The sequence below is a fragment of the Rhagoletis zephyria genome, unplaced genomic scaffold, assembly GCF_001687245.7.
Source record: "Rhagoletis zephyria isolate East Lansing unplaced genomic scaffold, Rhagoletis_zephyria_1.1 Rzeph_scaffold_00741, whole genome shotgun sequence".
Taxonomy (NCBI): Eukaryota; Metazoa; Arthropoda; class Insecta; order Diptera; family Tephritidae; genus Rhagoletis; species Rhagoletis zephyria.
The window spans coordinates 68,980-90,131 of record NW_016157825.1 but is presented as its reverse complement, the minus strand read 5'-3'; the positions used below and the strand labels follow the sequence as shown (position 1 = coordinate 90,131).

The 21,152-nt window shown below is 36.0% G+C and overlaps 1 protein-coding gene across 1 annotated transcript in view; it reads right to left on the bottom strand.

The window, feature by feature from the left end:
- The window catches only part of Rbcn-3A (rabconnectin-3 alpha), a gene marked incomplete at its 5' end in the record, with an annotated part of 167,835 nt that overhangs the window by 82,017 nt on the left and 64,666 nt on the right, over positions 1-21,152 (bottom strand). The window contains one exon of the mRNA XM_017613962.1: positions 4,650-4,736. Within this exon, the coding sequence (XP_017469451.1) occupies positions 4,650-4,736 (87 nt within the window). The remainder of the gene's footprint in view (positions 1-4,649; positions 4,737-21,152) is intronic.

Below are 21,152 nucleotides of genomic sequence, written 5' to 3'. Positions count from 1 at the left end.
CCTCAGCTACAATGAACGGCACCCAATTATTATACCCGAAAACTCTCGTTTTTGCTGTCTTCTTTTAGACTTTCTCCATTCGACCCTACTACATGCGGAGAAACAGCTGATGGTCCGGATGGTACAGCAAGAGTACTACATCCCCCGTTTAAAGCAGATAGTAAATTAGTGTATATTTCATTGCAAAACTTGCACCATCTATAAACAGCAGATGAGGTCGCAGGTAATGGTAGCATTGCCACCCGAGAGATCAACATACTCCTTGCCCTTCCACACAACAGGAGTCGATTTCGCTGGCCCGTTCTTAGTAAAATCGTCCCCACTTCGACGAGCTTCATATGTGAAGGCGTATGTCTGTGTGTTTGTGTGTTTCTCGACAAAGGCCGTTCATTTAGAACTGTGTTCCGACCTCAGCAGACCTCGTGGCATACCTCACCAGATCCTCTCCGATAATGGGAAAACCTTCGTTGGCGCCCAACGAGCACTACAACGAGATTTCGCCATGTTCCTCAATGCAGCAGCTACAGACGTCGNCCAGAACGTGAGCAATGCAATTTGGCGACACATTTCCTGCAATGACAATCCAGCGGATTTGGGCACACGAGGCTGCAAACCACAGGACTTGGTGGAATGTCCGCTATGGTGGGAAGAACCCAACTGGCTCATACGGTCGTCAACATCGTGGCCTAAAGCTGTGTTNCAGCGGAGGGTCAAAAATTCTCGTTTGAGGAACTCGCTACTCTTCTGGTTCGGATAGAGGCGGTCCTCAATTCCAGACCGCTCTCCCCTATGTCAGAAGATCCGCAGGATCCCCTTGTGCTAACCCCAGGACATTTCTTACGCGGAGCAGCACTCCTATCACTACCCGAACAAAACGTTGAACATCAAGGAGCTGCATAAACGCTACAAATGGAAGCGCCCACAGCAGAATATCGAAGAAGGTGATCTAGTGGTAATAAAAGACGATTTATTACNTGGGGACACAATAGCTCTGCTGGAAGATTCGAAGCCAATCAGCAGAGATAGCCCCCTTTTGACATTAAACCCAATGTTGGACAAAGCAGGAATAATGAGAGTAAATGGTCGACTTTCCTGTGCCGCCCTCAGCTACAATGAACGGCACCCAATTATTATACCCGAAAACTCTCGTTTTTGCTGTCTTCTTTTAGACTTTCTCCATTCGACCCTACTACATGCGGAGAAACAGCTGATGGTCCGGATGGTACAGCAAGAGTACTACATCCCCCGTTTAAAGCAGAAAGTAAAAAAGTGTATATTTCATTGCAAAACTTGCACCATCTATAAACAGCAGATGAGGTCGCAGGTAATGGCAGCCTTTCCACCCGAGAGATCAACATACTCCTTGCCCTTCCACACAACAGGAGTCGATTTCGCTGGCCCGTTCTTAGTAAAATCGTCCCCACTTCGACGAGCTTCATATGTGAAGGCGTATGTCTGTGTGTTTGTGTGTTTCTCGACAAAGGCCGTTCATTTAGAACTGTGTTCCGACCTCAGCAGACCTCGTGGCATACCTCACCAGATCCTCTCCGATAATGGGAAAACCTTCGTTGGCGCCCAACGAGCACTACAACGAGATTTCGCCATGTTCCTCAATGCAGCAGCTACAGACGTCGCAGAAAGATATGCCCTTCATGGAGGTCTATGGGAAGCCGCCGTGAAGAGTTTTAAAATACATTTTACAAAAGCAGCGGAGGGTCAAAAATTCTCGTTTGAGGAACTCGCTACTCTTCTGGTTCGGATAGAGGCGGTCCTCAATTCCAGACCGCTCTCCCCTATGTCAGAAGATCCGCAGGATCCCCTTGTGCTAACCCCAGGACATTTCTTACGCGGAGCAGCACTCCTATCACTACCCGAACAAAACGTTGAACATCAAGGAGCTGCATAAACGCTACAAATGGAAGCGCCCACAGCAGAATATCGAAGAAGGTGATCTAGTGGTAATAAAAGACGATTTATTACCCCCCAATGAGTGGCGTTTTGGGCGTGTAATCAAATTGCATCCGGGTCCAGATAAAAACGTTCGTGTTGTCGAAATAAAAACTAAACAAGGAACCATCACCCGAAACATTACGAAACTGTGTGTGTTACCAACTGCCTAACGCTATGCTTACCCGTCATACTCTACATTTTGTATCCCATTATTATTTACCCTTTAGCCGTATGTATAAATACATAGCAGCTACCCTTTATCAACGTATTTTCATCTAACCCATTTTAGTAAATGCTTGATCCAATCGTCCTTTCTATCTATTCCTGTCCTTACAGAACCCGCAAAAAACCAGAGCCACAGAAGTGCCGTCTGTGTGGTCAACGTCATATGCTGAGGCATTGCCGTGCGTTCTTAGCGATGAAGCCGGAGGAGAGGTACGAGTGCGTACGGACCCATTGGTACTGCGTCAACTGTCTCGCCGTTTCTCACACCGCCGGGGCGTGTGACTCCGCGTCCAGCTGCCGTCGATGCTCGCTGGGTCACCACCGGGCTCGGCACTCAGATGCGCGGCGAACTCAAAGCCGCACGCGGGCACTGCAGAGCCGATCAGCTCAACAACGCCAACAAAAACTACGGCGACTGGTAGCTGAGGCAAAGGCGGCCCTGGACAAATTAGATGCCACCCTAAAATCGACAACGCATCAGGCGGGGGAGGGAGCATGTTGAGAACATGATCGAATTCTCGGAGTAAGTCTCCACCTCCGTCAACGTGGCGATCTGGCAACGCCGTGTCAGTGTGGCCAAAGGACCACGGCTGCCTGGTCGAAAGCACAGCAGCATCAACATAGTCGTAGACGAACCGCCGCCGCGTACGTGGGTTTTGGTGTTTTTGGATCCGTGCTCATTCGCCTGTTGTTGTGCCTTTTTATAGTTAAAAGAATAAAATTAAAAGAATAAAAGTGAACTTTAATTATTCCAAACAAAAAAAGGTGCGTGTTTTATTATTCAGCGGTGAAGCTAATCGAAACACATATCTATGTGCATACTTGTGTTTTTCATCCGAAGGCATTTTATGTATAATAGATACATACAGCGCAGGATTTCTGTTATAACTTTAGTAAAAAACGGGATTTAGGTTGTATTTAGGCGGGATTTTATGAACCCAGTTACTGGCAACACTGGACTGAATGGCCGAGTCGTCCGGTCTCGGCAAAAGACACTAAGATATGCTCAAAATGTGATAGTGTTAGTGTGCCCATCACTGTGTTAAACACTTAAAGTGAAAGTACATAACGTCCATTGCGTCCCGTCACCGTCACCGGCAGTTGTCAAAAAAGTTGAATCGATGTATTTGTATGAAGTAAGTTACATGAACAAAGCTGACGGTGACGGTGCCGCAAAAATTAGCTCAACTCTCAACTTTGCTTATGTGTTTGTGTCAAGTGACAACTATTCAGTGTTTTGTTTACATGTTTGAACGCAAATTTTTCCAGTTTGTGAACATTTGTAGATTTATGGAAAAACGAAATGTAAAGAATTATGGGGGAAAACCTAATAGAAGAAAAGCAAAAGTAAAACGAAAATTTTGGAAAGAGTAGCAGAGAGTTTAGGAACGGACCTAATGTCAAACGGATACTTAGTTTGTAACTTGACGCATAAGCATCGTTGCCTGTGATGACGGTGGCGATGACAGTGACGCAATGGACCATCCATTTCATGTATTGTATTTCACTTTTACACTTTCGTCTCACCTTTTTTTTGATAAATCTTATCGTTTGGTTGAAAAATATAAAAAGGAAATTTATGTGACTTTTGACTTTGAATAAATTTTTTGCAGGCTTTTGACATCTCAATTATAATGGTGTTCGCAACATTCCTACCAATTTTCAGCTTTAAGCGAATTGTTGCAACCGTGAATGTCTAACTTGACCGAGCTAATGCAACACGTACTACGTATGTAATTAACCTGTCTCTTTACATCGGATTATAAACATCGACAAACATCGATGTTTGAAGTCACGACCATCGATGCTGCTCGATACATCGATGTTTTTTTACATCCCTATTTTATAATTAAATTTTCCATCCCTGATGTAATATCAGCTGTAAAAGAGGACCAGAAACAAACAGCGGATTGCTCTTTGTTCAATAAACATACCTCCAAATCAAAATTAAACATACCTAGCAGGGTTTCATAGAGAATCTGACACAATAGGCAATTAACAATTTGAATTTTTGTATGATAAATTGGGTAACAATTAAGGCTTAAATTGGTGAAAAGGTTCTTAATTGCCAATTAGGTGCCTGTATGAGCATAGTCTAACAGCCTTATTCTGTATCACGAACGATAAGTAACACGAACGATTCGTCTGCAGACGACAACATCTCTGATTGCGATTTTATGACTCTATCGGTCGTCTTCGTCTTGCTTTTCATATATTACGTTGCAATGGTCTCGGTCGCGTTTAAACCGGCTAAAATGATGCCGCCGGACTAATTTTTTAAGCATTCCTCTGCAGACGAAACGTTCGTGCTGCATATCGTTCGTGATACAGAATAAGGCTGTAAATCGTCAATACCCATTGTTTTGAAAGCAATTTAAGCTGCTTTTAAGTTAGATTCGTTTCCTGCAGCAATTATACAATATTCTATATAAGAATAATACATTATATTCAATATTGTTTAAATGAATAAATACCTGTGTAGTTGAACCTCGGTGCTCATTTGATACATTTGTATCCCCGACGTAACTAATGGATAATGTTCGAGATCTGGACCAAGCTCTCTGTAATTAGACAATATATCTTATTAATTGTGGAAGGAAAAAATACGAGGTATGTTATTCAACGACTGGAAGCTACGGATACATATTTCAAAACGTATACACATACATATTTATAGTATGTACATTAGGGTGGCACCAAAAAACATGCGGGGCAAAAAGTTTAAAATGTTTCGCTCGCACCCCCTAGGATTTTATAAATGGAAAAAAAGAATATCCCTTTTTTTGTTTAAAAAAAAAACATGATATTTAGAACTGCCTCAAAGCACACGAAGTTTTCCATATATTTTATATGGCGAAAAAACACTTTTTGAAATTCTCGAAAATTTATATAAACAAAAAAATGTGGGTATTCCTTTTTCTATTTAGAAAACTCCTAGGGGTGAAAGCTCCCTAACAAAACCGAAACAGGGAACAGAAAGTCCCTGCAAAAAACCGATGTTTAACACCTTACCAAATATATCTTAACATAAGTTTTCNTAGAACTGCCTCAAAGCCCACGAAGTTTTCCATATATTTTATATGGCGAAAAAACACTTTTTGAAATTATCGAAAATTTATATAAACAAAAAAATGTGGGTATTCCTTTTTCTATTTAGAAAACTCCTAGGGGTGAAAGCTCCCTAACAAAACCGAAACAGGGAACAGAAAGTCCCTGCAAAAAACCGATGTTTAACACCTTACCAAATATATCTTAACATAAGTTTTCGAAAAAAAATACAATTCTCACAAAATAAACCATCTCGTCATAAAGAAAAATATTTTAAAAATAGTTCTTGAAAACCCTCATTTTTTAACCACGTTTTTTGTAGAGAATTAAACAAGGATTACGATGGTATAATTTAAAATCCCTAATTTACTGGTGTTCTGTATGCAAATCAACTTCAAAAAAATCAACTGTTAATAGTAAAGTTAGCTTTAGGACAACCCTGACCACCTTATATATAGAAATTTTAGGCCCGTTTCCTAGCTTTAGAATAACGTTAAGATGAAGTCTCTACGATGAGCAGAACCCGAGATATAACGATTTGAAGAAGTACATGATTAGTCAGAATCACGAAAAATGCAAACTTTGACAGATCATATCTCCGGAGAAAAAATTCCTCGAACACTTGTTAGCTTATTTCAGAGCCCCAAAAAAGATTTGAAGCGAATCGGAGACATGAAATAATTGTTTTTACGAAATCCGTCCGACTTAAAAACGAATGGCTCATATGTAAATCACACTTTCAAACTTTATACCGAATTTAGAAAAATTCCACAAATGTTTATCTTAATTTCTAGTTTTTAACCAGAATTATCATAAATTTTTAACAGGCTTATAAAATTTTATTGAAATAAGTGCAAGTTTTTAGCGGCTAAAAATCGCATTGATTTTTAGTCATTTTTCAGGAAAACTTGTCACCTTACTTTTTGCTACCAAAATTCGAACTACCTAATGTACCAAAGCAAGTGCACTTACCAGAGCCCAACAACAACAATACACAAGGGCCAACCAAATAAACAAATAGACGCACAAACAGAAAGTGACAAAAAAAATTGCAACCAGCTGACTCAGTGGAGACGGCGGGGTTGCTTGAGGGGGAACAACAGGGCNTTCAGCTGACTCAGTGGAGACGGCGGGGTTGCTTGAGGGGGAACAACAGGGCAATATACAAAATACTTAGGGCAAATGGAATTTAAAGTTGGACAACAATAATTGTATGAGGGAACGGCATCAACTATTAATATGTATGTAGCGAACTAACGTACAAATATCACTACTAGGGTGAGCCTAAAATTACGAGACAAGTCACTGAGTATTTAAATGCGGCCAAAAGTATTAAACGACAAAACAAAAGATTCTACGCAACAAAAATGAAAAAACAAAACCTTGTTTGTTGGTGCACCCGATGTGAGGTCCAACCAAAAGGTTACGAACCCACTCGCAATACCACCCAAGCTGCCGGGGGTAACTTTAACCCGCCGAGTGACTGGGCTCTGGGTGCGGGATGCTAAAAGAAAGGGATAGGAACCACGATTGGGAAAAACTACCGACAACTCTACTAGCCAAATACAGGCAACAACACAAATGATACTTATGCTGCGGTCGGGTTGTGCGTCGACCACTGGGTGCTTCTGCGATGCTACGCCGCCCAAATTCGCTACCAACACCGCGCTTTGCCACCTCGACTGGGGCCACTTCTAGATTTGCCTGTCCTACTACAGGCTAAGTGCCTCTCCTGGCACTTCACAAGGCTAATTCCCATCAAACCCCTGTACTGCGTCTGGTACCAAAACACTTTTCAATTATCTTTTAAAATCACACTAGCACTAATTCGCTCACAATAGGGATTTTTCCCTTCGCAATGATCACTAGGTTCTGCCCCGGCGCACAGCTACAAGTTGGGCCGTAACCTACGCGCCGGTCCGCAAAACCATCGGGCCTCAGTGCTGGTGTTGTTGGTGCCCGATCACTTGGCGCCGGCCCGTTAATTCTTAAACGAATTGGGCGCTTTGGCGGTCGCCACCACGGCGCACAAAAACAACCACCATGGACTTTGCCATCACCATCATTCGGCGGACAACAAAAGTGCCGCGATAAGAGAAAAAGGCGACGCCCCTATTGTGGTTTTTCGCGTCATCTCTTTTTTCTACCCATTGGTCGGTATCGTTTTGGCGAGAACACCCCTAATGGAGACATTTCCCCAATGTGTTAGCACACCACCGACAATCAGCTGTTTTGCTCTTCAACCTAAGCTTTAATTTACACAACTAGTTGCCGGTAGAGTTCGCTCCTATCGGTTGGAGTGAAAGGAAATAAGGGTAAAACGGAGGAATACGCAAAAGAAAACTTTGTTGCGGCCAGTACGCGACAAACTGACGTTGACTTTTTTATTTTTTTCGCACACGGTCTTGGGTATGTGCTTCCACAAGAAATACATGTTTCTACGGAAAATAGTGCAAAACGCCGTCAACAAAAAAAATATTAAAAATCTATCCGATTTTTTAGCCGCTCATGACTTGCACTTATTTTACTACAATTTTATAAGTCTGTTAACTGCATACCCAAAAAATGTATAAAAATTCTAAATTTAGGGAAAAATTTTTGGAATTTTTATAAAATTCTGTATAAAGTTTGAAAGTCTGATTTATGTTTATAAAAAAATAAAAAATCTATCCGATTTTTTAGCTGCTCACGACTTGCACTTATTTTACTAGAATTTTATAAGCCTGTTAGCTGCTTACCAAAAAAAATTATAAATTTAGGAAAAAATTTGTGGAATTTTTATAAAATTCTGTATAAAGTTTGAAAATGTGATTTATATGGTATTTGCATGAACCATATTTTTATAAAAAAAACTAGCAGACCCGGCGAACTTCGTACCGCCCAAAATAAATTTTTTGTATTGAAACATTTTGGTCCAACATTTTCACCAACAGTTCACGTTCATGATTTTCAGTAACGCTTTTATCTTCTAGTGTTACGGTTTGGTGGATGTCAGAAGGCATATTTCCATTGCCTTCTTAAATAACTTAGCAAAAGTGTATATGCATACAAAGATACGTAATAGCTTCAGTGCGTTTGAAAGGCGCCACGCCCCCTTATAAAATAGCCGCAATTTTCTCTAAGAGTATGGGATTAATTTCATACATCTCCATACCAAATTCAAGTACCCTACCATGAACACTTCCAGAGATATGCAGAGTGAAAAATTTGGTTTGTATGAGAGGTGCCACGACCCTTTTTCCAACAGCCAAAATTTTTTATTAATTTTATATATCTCCATACCATGATCGAGTACTCTACCATAAACACTTGCAGAGATATAAGGTGTGAAAAATTTGGTTTGTATGGGAGGTGCGACGGCCCCTTCACTTAGCGGTGGGTAAGGCTTCCTCAAGTGGGCACCGAATTTACCAACATTAATATTTTCCAATGATATTCAGGCAGCGCCGAGTTTTGTAGTCGAACAGTACACTGTGTATATTTTTTTTTTTCAAACTTCCAAATACTTTTTTTTAATCAACAATTAAAAATTGTTGCAGTGTTTTGGAAATATTTATTTTTCTTTGAAAGTAAGTGTCCGAATTGAAATTTTTTTTGGGTGCAGATTTAAGAAGCATTAAACTATACAATGAAATTATTTGCGTTACAAAATTTTTTTTTTTGCTTTTCAATCTTTTTTTTATGGAAAATTTAACTTTTAAGCAATTTCTGCGCCTCGTGGGCGAAAATTTTTAACAACAACNTGCTTTTCAATCTTTTTTTTTATGGAAAATTTAACTTTTAAGCAATTTCTGCGCCTCGTGGGCGAAAATTTTTAACAACAACTTATGTAACAAACATTTCTATGTATGCATTTATCTATGAAAGAAATTGCTTAAAAGTTCAATTTTTCATAAAAAAACATATTGAAAAGCAAAAAAAAATAATAATTTTAAAACGCAAATAATTTCACTGTATAGTTTAATGTTTCTTAAATCTGCATCCAAAAAGATTTTTTGATTCGGACACTTACTTTCAAAGAAAAATAAAAACTTCCGAAACACTGCGAAAATTTTCGACTACAAAACTCGGCGCTGCCTGAATGTCATTGAAAAATATTAATGTTGGTAAATTCGGTGCCCACTTGAGGAAACCTTACCCCGGTATGAAACATATTTTACAACCTATTAAACTGTGGAACAAATTCATTTTAGCAAAAGTTAGGTCGATTCTGAGAGTGAGGGGTGAAAATAGAGGCTAAATTAGAAGACCCGTATCGCGGCGTTTGTTTATGTTAGTTCGAATTTTTTTGTAATCGACCTTCGAACTTTGCAGTCAAATGCCGATTTTCAGCATATTGTTTATATGGCTTTTTGGCTATAACCCGTCGACTAATTGATATTTTTTCAATCTGTTAAAGCCAAATTATTGCTAGAGACCTGTGGAACAATTAAAATTTTTAAAAAAATTTATTTAGAAAATTTTTGTAGTGCTTATGAAGCAAAATGTTGGATTTTTTTTTCATGCTTTTTGAACATATTTTCCACAAAACTAAGTCTTTTTTGCTTTCTGTTTGATCTATAATATGCTTCTCAGTTTCTTCAATAAATTTCATTTGAAAAGAAAACAATCATAATACAAAACTTGCGTTTTCCAGCTAATATTAATTTACTTCTCATTTCTTATGTACCAATTTTTTCAGTGTTGGTTTTGAAGAAACATTGAAAAAGAAATTATAAAAATATGGAAAAAAATATAATTTTGAAATGTTAGTTATGAAAAGTATTAAGTAAAAAAATTAAATAAATTAAATTAATGATTTGGCCAGTTGCCGTTTAGCAGGCGGCTGTGGATCAACATCACTGCTCTCTCTAATATCTTGGTCATCGTCATCATCATCAGAAAGGTCGATAATTTCGTCCAATAGATATTCTGGAATAAAATTTCATTCAAATCGGTCAAGCCGTTTCGGAGGAGTAGATTTTTCATACAAAAATATAAAAATTCTAAGGAAATAAATAGAGACTTTTTTTTAGGATAGGGACACCCTAATCGCCAAATTCCAGTACTCTATCGTGAACACTGCCAGAGGTATGAAGTATGAAAAATGCGGTTTGTATGGGAGGTACCACGCCCCTTTTTCCAATAGCCGCAATTTTTCTTCATGACCATGTGATTGATTTCATATATCTCCATACCAAGTTTCATTACTCTACCACGAACACTTCCAGAGATATGCAATATGAAAAATTCGGTTTGCAAGGGAGGTGCAACGCCCCTTTTCCAAAAACCACAATTTTTCTCCATGAGTATGTGATTGTTTTCGTATATCTCCATACCATGTTTTTTTTTTAATTTTATATGAAATATTTTATTTCAATTGTTAACCTGGAAGGTCAGAATTTCTAATCTGCCTACTGAAATGTTAAAAAAAAGAAACCTTGGCAGGAACAAAATTGCAAATGGCTATTTGTTTTCTCTATTTATTGAGTTCTCCCACCCAACCCTGCCAGCAATTGGAAGAGAATTTTATCGCCTACAGCCCCGATGCCACTTCTTCGTCACTATTGGAAGTTAACAAAGCGATAGTAACCCATTTCACAGAAAAAATATTTCTGTCGCTTTTCTACCTTCTTAGCAGGTGCCCGGCGATGTTTACTCTTGAAGTTTTAAAAATTAACAAAGCAAATCTTTGAAGTTCAATCAAGTAAAATTACATATTTATTTTCTAAATATTTTTTTTTTCATTTAACGTGCAAGCAGAGCTGGGTCGTAATGATTCCTTTAGGAATTAAATTACTCCCAATTACAGATTACAAGGAATTGTAATTAGGAATCAATTCCTTCAGTCCACAGCAAAGGAATCGATTACTTTTTCTATTCCTTGAAGTAATTTCAAATGTAATTGATTTTTTCTTTAATTCCATTACAAGGAATTTCATATTGTAATTGGAATAAATTACGTGCTAGTAATGTAATTTTTTTGTCCAATTACTTTGAAAGGAATTGAAAATGTAATTGATTTTTTTTTCAATTCCATTACCTGGAAGGAATTGTAAAAGTAATCGAGAAACTGAAAGTTCATTCACGAATGTACAATGTGGAATTTTTGTTGTGGTCAAAGATTAAAATCGAAAGCACACATTGGACATATTCTATGTATATCTACATATATACAATATACAAATGTTGTGTTCGTATGTCACGGCCATCAAAACCCGAGAACGGCTGAACCGATTTGAATAATTTTTTTTTTATTATTCGGTATAATACCAGAACCAATGATACCGCAAAAATTTGGAGGGTTGCCACCTATTTTAGAATTTTGAAACCCAATTATATTGATAAAATTAATGAATTATTACAATATGGGTATCAGGTTAAAGAGGTTTAAGAAAGATAACTGCTGGAAGTATTTTTGACGAGGGTTGCCAACTATTTGAAAATTTAAACTCAGTCAAATTGTTAAACAAAAATGAAATATTGCCATGTGGGTGTCAAACTAAAGAGTTTTAAGAAGGCTTACTGCCGAGAATATGTTTGAGGAGGATTGCCATCTCTTTGAAAATTTAACTAAATTTCATTGATAAAATAAATAAAATATTACAATATGGGTATCAAATTAAAGAGGTAGAAAGATAACTGTTGGAAATATTTTTGAGGGGGACTGCCACCTATTTGGAAATTGTAACTCAGTTAAATTGATAAAGTAAATGAAATGTTGGCATGTGGGTGTCAAACTAAAGAGTTTTAAAAAGGCTTACAGTCTACCATGAACACTTCCAGAAATATGCAATATGAAAAGTTCGATTTATATGGAGGTGCCACGCCCCATTCTCCAACCATGCAAATTTTTCTCCATGAGTATGGAATTGGTTTTATATATGTATATATCCCCATACCCAGTTCTAGTCCTCTACCACAAATATATGCAGTTTGAAAAATTCGGTTTGTATGGGAGGTGCCACGCCCCCTTTCTATAGCGAAACTTTTTTTTAGCCTATAACCATCCTTGGAAAGTCTGCAGTAGATTCCGAAATTTCAAAAAAATCGGTACGGCCTTTCTCGAGCTTTGCGAACAGAAAAAAAACGCTTTTCAAAATACATATTAGTATAGACTAGCCAATATCTGCTTGTTTTGCGGCTTAAAACACTACTACCGATGAAAATAGATGGATAAATAAACAAGTTTGCAAGGGTTAGGTTGAAGTGGCTGCTAGGCCCAGAGGGCGCCAGCACACTTAGGCCCGGATCAGGGCCCATTGTGATTTGCAAGTGTTAAGTAAAAGTGCAATAATTTTTTGTATGAAATACTAGCAGGAAATAATGTTACCCATACGCCATATCTAACATGACCGTATGACCATGTTAAAGTTTGAATTTTTTTCATTCGCAATGAAAACTTAAAATGAAAATAACTTGACTAAATGACCTTATCTAAAAAAAAAACGGTATACAGATCCGTAACATACTACTTAAAATTAATTTTACGTCCCTCGGCGTGTTTTGTGTCATTTTTGGCGTCGTTACAGTGTTATCATAAAAATTTAGTCATAGCAATGAAATTTGTTTATAAAACTCCTAGGAGGTAAGATATCCAGTCCCACAGGGCTCGTAATTCAAGCGGACTCTATCCTCATTTGTAATGCAGGATACCAGTAAGAGTACTTCAAAGGCCCCAGAAGGCACGCCATTTTGGGTAGAATTAGGGTACCTTAATACACACAATTAACTCAGTGCATTTTTATAGATACGCAGGGATTAGTCCAAGAGAACAGCAGTGCCCAAGGCAGCAACATCTATGGGTCTCATCTGCCGCGAAGCTCGTTCGCGGTAGGATCTGGAAAATTTAACCGTTACCGTATAAACTGAACAGCTACAGTTTAAGCTATTCAGTTTTCTTAAAGTCCAATTAGTAATACTACTTAGGTATACGTTGTTTATTCAAGGCAGTTAGCAACCAAGAAATTTAACAAAGCTATTGCAATTCAACAGTAAAAAATTTTTTTTTATACATTTTTCGATTACTTTTTAAATTAGTTTGAGGAATGGAATTGGAAAAAAATCAATTACATTTTCAATTCCTTTGAAAGGAATTGGAAAAAAAATACATTTTCAATTCCTCTCAAAGGAATTGAAATAAAAGAAATTACATTACTAGCACGTAATTTATTCCAATTACAATATGAAATTCCTTGTAATGGAATTAAAGAAAAAAACAATTCCATTTGGAATTACTTCAAGGAATTGAAAAATTAATCGATTCCTTTGCTGTGAACTAAAGGAATTGAATCCTAATTACAATTACTGAGGAATGTAATTGTAATGTAATTGCATTTACCCAGCTCTGCGTGCAAGCAATCATATTGGAATAACAAATAATAAAATTACGTTTAAATTCTAAACAGGTGCGTTATTCGATTTATTATGTCAATGACTTTTTACCATACATTTTCGGAACTGCTTTTTAAAATGTTAAGTTGGAATTTCGTTTGAGTTAGTAATCTATGCCGAAAGCAGGATGAAAATGGCGTAAGTGACTCTGCGGCTGTGGTTGCAAGCTCAGAGGTATCCCGAATTTCCTATTGCGTTTTATCCAAAATTTAACCAACCGAAGAATCTTCTATGATACTCCACGCATTTTTTTTTTGCGAAAGTTACTATTTCGACACGACATTTCTGTGAAAATCCGCTCTCGGGAAGAACTGTTCCACCAAGACGTCACGTATGTATGAAACGAAAGCGATACAGCAATTAAAAAGTTTTGATAGGACTAATAGTAACTTGTGCCATGAAGTTGGAAGTGTTAAAGAAGATTGGGTTGATTAAATTTTTGATAAAACATGAGACATGAGAGCTCGCAATCACAGCCACAGAGTTACGCCATTTTCATTCTGCTTTCGGCTCAGATTACTAGCTCAAACGCACCCATATTTTATGAAATTCCAACTACATAAATATTTTAAAAAGCAGTTCCAAAACTTCATAGTAAAAAGGTAATCAAATAACGCCACTGATAAAAATAAAAACAAATATATATATTATTTGTGTAGGATGCCCGGAATAAAATTATATGTCCGCTCAGTTCGACTATCACATTTATTCTGATTCAAACTATACATTTTTCAATTCAAAAACTCTTACTCGCTAATTTATTATTCCAACGAGTCACGTACACCTGCTCCCCTTTTTATACATTCAACGAGCGGAACAAGTATACGCCCCCTTGAACATTTATACACATATACATACAAAAATCAGAATGAAACATCCCAGCCAGCAAGAAAACGTACATTTTACGAACATTATGTTTTACGAGGGATTCTCGTATCGCCAAATAGTTAGAGAAAAGCTCGTAAACGATAAAACAAAAAAAATATAATAGAAAGAGGCTTGTAGTAATTTGTCAGCACAAGAAAAAATTTTAGTTTTGTTGACAATTTTTCTTCAATCACAATATTTTATAAGTAGTTCAATTTAAGAAAATTATTAAGTATGTGATTTATTGGCAGACTGGTGCAAACGCCAAGGACGATCTACCACTTTCTTTTATAATTAAACTTCTTGTAAGTAGCTACTACATATGTAATTCAAAAATACAAATTAATTTAATGAGTTTTGCAATTCTTTCACAGGCTGCGCGGAGGAACACTAAAGGATTTAAACGTTTAATTCCCCTATCTCGTAAGTTTATAGTTATTTATTTTTTTAATTTGCTAGTTTATTAGGTCTTTGCAGTTATTGAACTTAATGTTTTATTGATAATATGGCTTCTCAAAAGGCGTGCGAAATCCGAAGCCTTATCCGTACTAGCGTCAATAAATGATTCATTAAAAAAAAATTATTACAGATGAGGTAGCAAAACTTTTCTCGTGGAAGGGAACTGGTACCAAAAGCAGCGCTATTGGTTTGGCAACGACTGCGGCAATAAGAAGTACGGATCATAATATTATTTATTACCACTTTTTACTTAATTAAATTTTCCGTTTCAAGATTTAATTTTCACTTTATTTTCTTAGGTGCTTTTCGTCAAAAATTTAACTCCCACGAAGAAGTTTTTATTTCCGTATCAAAGAAGCACTTCCAATATGCACACGACCGGCAAAAAAATTGGCAGCCTATCGGCAAAAAAGATAAAAAATAAATTCAGCAATTTTATAATATATATTAAACCCCTCTTATTTAATTGTTAATTTGTTAATAGATAGTTTGTTAATATTTATTTATCTGAAAATATCTTCACATATACAGTGCCGGGAAAAAATATTGGCACAGGGAATTTTTCGCCATGAATGCAAAGTTTTTTATTCTGATTTCTTCTCTAATTGTTTTTTATAAAAATATAGTTAGTATGAAGTTCTACTTTCAAATCATTTAATTTAGTATATAGCACGCTTGAATAGCTAGAGAACCTCTTTTTTTTTGACAATTTCTTATACGCAGTTTCTTCCATACAAAAAAAAAAGTCGCACATAATTTGCATGGAAGAAACTGCGTGAAAAAATTGCCAAAAATCAACGCGGTTTTCTGACAACTTCAAGCTTGCACTATGTTATACTAAAATATAATGGGATTTAAAACTGCATACTTAGAATTTTTCTCAAAAATCTGATTTGAAAGTAGATCTTCATACTAACTGTATTTAAAAAAAATAATGTGCGAAAAGAAATTCAGGTGAAAAACTTTGCATACATTGCGAAAAATTCTCTGTGCCAATACTTTGATCCGGCACTATAAATATTTATTAATTATAATTCCATTCAATAAAAGAACTACAATAATTTGAATTAATTAATTGCCTTTATTTTTAGCATTCAAAAACAGTAGATAAAGCAGTGTAGAAAAACGCTTTTTTAACGTAAATTAATCGTTTACGAGACTCGTTTACAATTAAAAAACGGACGTAAAAATATTCGCATACGAATGCTTTTTCGATCCGTTTACGACTGTTCGTAGGCGATGCACAATTTAAAGCGAAAAAGTGCTCGAAAAAGAGTCGTAAACGGCTATCATAAACGATTTTTAATCCGGTTTTTCTTCGAGAAAATATCCAATTACGAGCTTGTTTACGATGATTTTGCTGGCTGGGATACAAATCGTTGGCTTAGTTCGCAAACGTGCTAAGTCCATTTTTTTTTATTTTTCAGGAGGGACAAAAAACCCTCCAATAATCGGCCAATTTCAAAATAAAGCTGTTGCAGACTTATAGGCTCTTTTAGGACTTACCACATTTTCTCTTCAAGATTTTATTCTTTTAATGTGGACTTAGCACATTTTCTATCAACCTTTTTTCCATTATTTTTTATTTTTAAAAGATTTAATTGTTTACTTTAAATATATTTTATTGTTTTAAAATGAATTATAACCTAATACAGTTTTATTTCATTGCTATTAACAAAAATAACTATTTTAAGTCGTAAATTTATGTACCATTTATAAAAGAAAATAATTAAAAGCAAGTAAAGAGGTAAAGTTTGGGCGAAACCGAACTTTATCTACCCGGCGCAGGTATCAAATACTGTCGTAAGCAGGGGCTTTTTCCCGATTTCAAACGTTTTCGATAATATCCTGAGTTAAACTCAATGAAATAATTGAACCACGTTTAGTAGAAATCGCTAAAGTGGCTACCGAAATACACCTTGTAGTCATAAATTGGGCGGTGTCACGCAGTCTTATTTATTGTTAAGAGATTAAGAGATCTGAAATTTACCGTTAGATATACGGGAAGCGAATGTAATTTTGGTCCGATTTGAATAATTTTCAACGAATTGCTTTTCCGTACCAGGTTTATTAAGTGCACAGAGTTTGGTATAAATTGATAAATCGGTTACCGAGTTACAAATTTGTGGTCATAAGTGGGCGGCGCCATGCCCATTATCCAAAAATGTATCATAATCTAATTTTCTGCTGAGTGGTTGCCGCGATCATCGATTTTAAGTGAATTAGATTTTCAACAGATTTCTTAGCTAGACCCTAAATAAGGCTCGTACCGAGTTTGGTGAAGGTACTACTGAGATGCATCATTTCATGATAGGTGGGCGGGGTCACGCCCATTTTCCAAAAATTGCACAATAATATTTTTGACAAAAATTCTACTTCACATACTAATTTTGAACAATTTGCATCCAATATTTACTGAAATATCGTAGTTTTTGCATCTTCAGAAAATACCTTTATATCGGAAATGGGCGTGGTTACATTCAGATTCGCCCATTTTTAATACCAACTTACCTTGGATAAAGGGCAACCTACATACCAAATTTCGTTGAGATTATCGTGTACACGGACAGACGTGTATACATATATTTTTTTTTCATTTTTTTGGACTTAGCACATTTGCGTACCAATGCATAACAACAAGTAAAAACGACATTACGGTAATTTTCTTTTTTGGTAATGATGTATTTTCAGTTATGCTATCTTACTGCATCAAAATCTCAATTTACATAAAAAGTGGACTTAGCACGTTTGCGAACTAAGCCAACGAAATATTTTACAATATGAGAGCACCCACCAAGCAAAACATGAGAAATAGGCAACAATCGTCAATGGCAACCAATTGGTGACTTGTCGATTTATTGCCATGTTTAGAAATCGGCAACATCATTTCTTTCATGTAATTTTAGTAATATGTTTTCAATATAAATCAAACTGATGAATTTTGCATCAATAGTATTCTGCAAAAACATCTAATGTATGCCAAAGATAGGATTAACAAAATAAGAAGCGCCTTATGTAGCGGAGGAATCAAATAATTTCGTTTTTAAATTGTAATTTTTTAATGAAAAATAAATTAAATATTAAATAAGAAAAAATTTTCCAAACATTGCCTATAGCAATAATAAAGTGATAAGAAAACAGCTCATTCAGGTAATAAGAAAATGACTCGATCAGGCGAGTTGCCTTCGGCGGACGTTTTAGAGCGACTGATAATAAGAAATCGATACGATGGCGATATTGCCGGCAATAAAGTTGTTGCCGAGGGCGACATGTTTTCTTATTGCCGGCAACAAAAATTGTCTGGTGGGCACACATTTCAACACACATACATATTTTCAAATAAACCTGAACAAAACATACATATACAAAATTCAAACAGACAAGAAACACAAACACATAAAATATGTTAGCGAACGGTTATGTTGATCGTATGAAACCAGATCACTACACAATAGCATGCACAAGTACAAAATAATACGGTACACCATCCTACAAGCTACAATTCGGCCATCCTGACAATTGAGATCTCCTGATCTCCTAATTCACCTTGCTTCTGTCCACGTCCACCAAACCATGGCCGCAAAAACCTTCAACATCTTTCACCACGTAGCGATCATGTATCCAAAGCTGGTACCAAGTTGATAAGTTTTTATCATTTCTCACAATTTTTATTTTTTTATTTTTTCGAATACAAAGGACATGATCATTCTTTCTGTATTCGAAAAATTATATGTTTCAATGGACACATCGATTTGAATACATAATTTAGATTTAGATAATATTTTTTGCAATTTATTTGAGAAAAATAAAACATTTACATTATTGTCAATGTTATTGTGGCTTATTAACATTTTATTTTTAATATTTTTATTGAGCTTTGTACCACGATTGTTTATTAGGGAAAATTGAAAAAGCAACAAAGTGTAAGCGGTAGAAGTTATAGCAGCTATTTCAGAGATCACCACATCTCCTCATCAGACTTCATTTTTTCTAGACTTCAGCAGGGATCGAACCTGCGTAATCGATGTTCAAAGTCAGAAGCGTTACCCAATCATTTAGATTATTGTTTGTATTTTCGTCGATTTTAAATTTGCTACCCCAAAATAATTGATATCAAATAAAGCACCTCTTTGAGGTAAATTTTTGGAGTGACGAAAGCAGAACTAGAAACACAAAATTTATATCAATTTCGTGACGAAAATTATACGCATTTTTAGCTGCCTTTGAAACGTACGGAAAATCTTTTTTTATTTATTCCGAACGTTGCGAAATTCCGTCTACTGCTAGAACCACAAAATAAAAAACAGACCTTTTGCAACGATTCGTATGAATAAAACAGATTTTCCCTACGTTTCAAAGGCAGTTAAAAAACGCGTATAATTTCACGAAATTGATATCATAAATTTTGTGTTTCTAGTTCTGCTTTCGTCACTCGAAAATTTTACCTCAAAGAGGTGTTTTATTTGATTGAAATTGACACTGAACGGATAATACAAAGATTCCCAAAAGGAAAGCGCAAAATTGAGTTTGCAATTTAAATTATTATAATCAAAATTCTGAATAAGTTGTTAAGTTACTTAATTACATCCCTCATTTGATAAACATTATAAGTAAAAAATAAGTATTTATGTAATATACAGAAATATATAGTGCTTTAATAAACCCACAGCATAACTTTTTATCTTGTGCTTTTTTACAAAATAGTATAATTGTAATTACATGGGACTCTGTAAATGGACCTTGCGCCAAATTCACAACACGAAACTTACTTAAAGCAAAATTATATCACAACCCATTTTAATTTGGACTTCATAAAAATTACTATTTGCGTGAAAAATAAATGAGGGTTCAAGCAGGTTGGATGCTTGTAGGTCATATAGCTTCGATTGGTAACTCCGCTGTGAATCAAGTTAGATGCCTGTAATTTAATGTTATTCGGTAAGTCGGTCCCAATCGCCCCTCCCCAAATAAAATCTTGTAACCGCCACGGATTACACCATTACGCGTTTCATATAAACAATGTTCATTTTTCCCTAATAGGTCACGCAACTCCTTTAACTTCCGATCCTTTTTTTGACAAATAATCATATTCTCCTCAAATGTATTGCTTTCTAAAACTAGAATATTATTACAACGGCTAAGCGCGTCTAGATGTTGCATACGACTGCCTGACCGATGTTCCAATACATAATCATAATTTTGAAGCTCTAACGCCCACCTTGCTATTCTTGGGTTCATTTCTTTTTTATTTAAAGTCAAAATTAACGAATTACAGTCCGTAATTATTTTGAATTTCAAACCTTGCAAATAAACTCTAAACCTTTTGTGTGCATAAACTATTGATAAAGTTTTAAGCATGAAACTGTGATATTTCGACTCTGCTTCACTAGTTCTTTTAGAAAAATAAAACACCGGATGCATTTTCCCATCTTTTTTCCGCTGCATTAAAATCGCCCCAAACCCTATACAACTTGCATCACAATGCAACTCTGTCTCATCATTCGGATCGTATAAGGCTAAAATAGGCGACATCAACAGTTTTTGCTTAAGCTTTTCAAAACATAACAATTCGGCTTGCCCAAACTGGAAATTTTTGTCTTTTTTTGTTAAATCATATAAAGGTTTTGCAATTGAGGAAAAATCTTTTACAAACCTCCGAAAATACGAACAAAGCCCAAGAAAACTCTGAACTGATTGTAGCTTAGTTGGAATTGGAAAATTTTTAATTGCTTCAAGACCTTTATCATCCACTCTAATACCTTCTTCTGTAATAGTGTATCCGAGATATTTCACACAACTTACCAAAAACTCACACTTATCTAACCTAAGCTCCAGATTACTTTCAACTAGCTTACGAAAAACTTCTGCTAAAATTTGTAAATGCTCTTCTTCCGAGCTATCATTATATCATCCAAATATATAATAACCTTATTTTGTTTTATCATATCCGAAAATACCTTATTAAAAAAACCTTTGAAATGTTGACGGAGCATTGCGTAGCCCAAATGGCATTCTTAAAAACTCAAATTGTCCCAGCGAACTCATAAACGAAGTAAATTTAATCGAAACTGGATCCATAGACATGAAAAAATCCATTTTTCAAATCCAGTTTTGTAAAAACCTTTTTATGCACTAACCTATCAAGCAAATCATCTATTAGTGGTATCGGATAATTATCCTTCATTGTAACCTTGTTAAGAGTTCTGAAATCAACACACATCCTAAGGTCG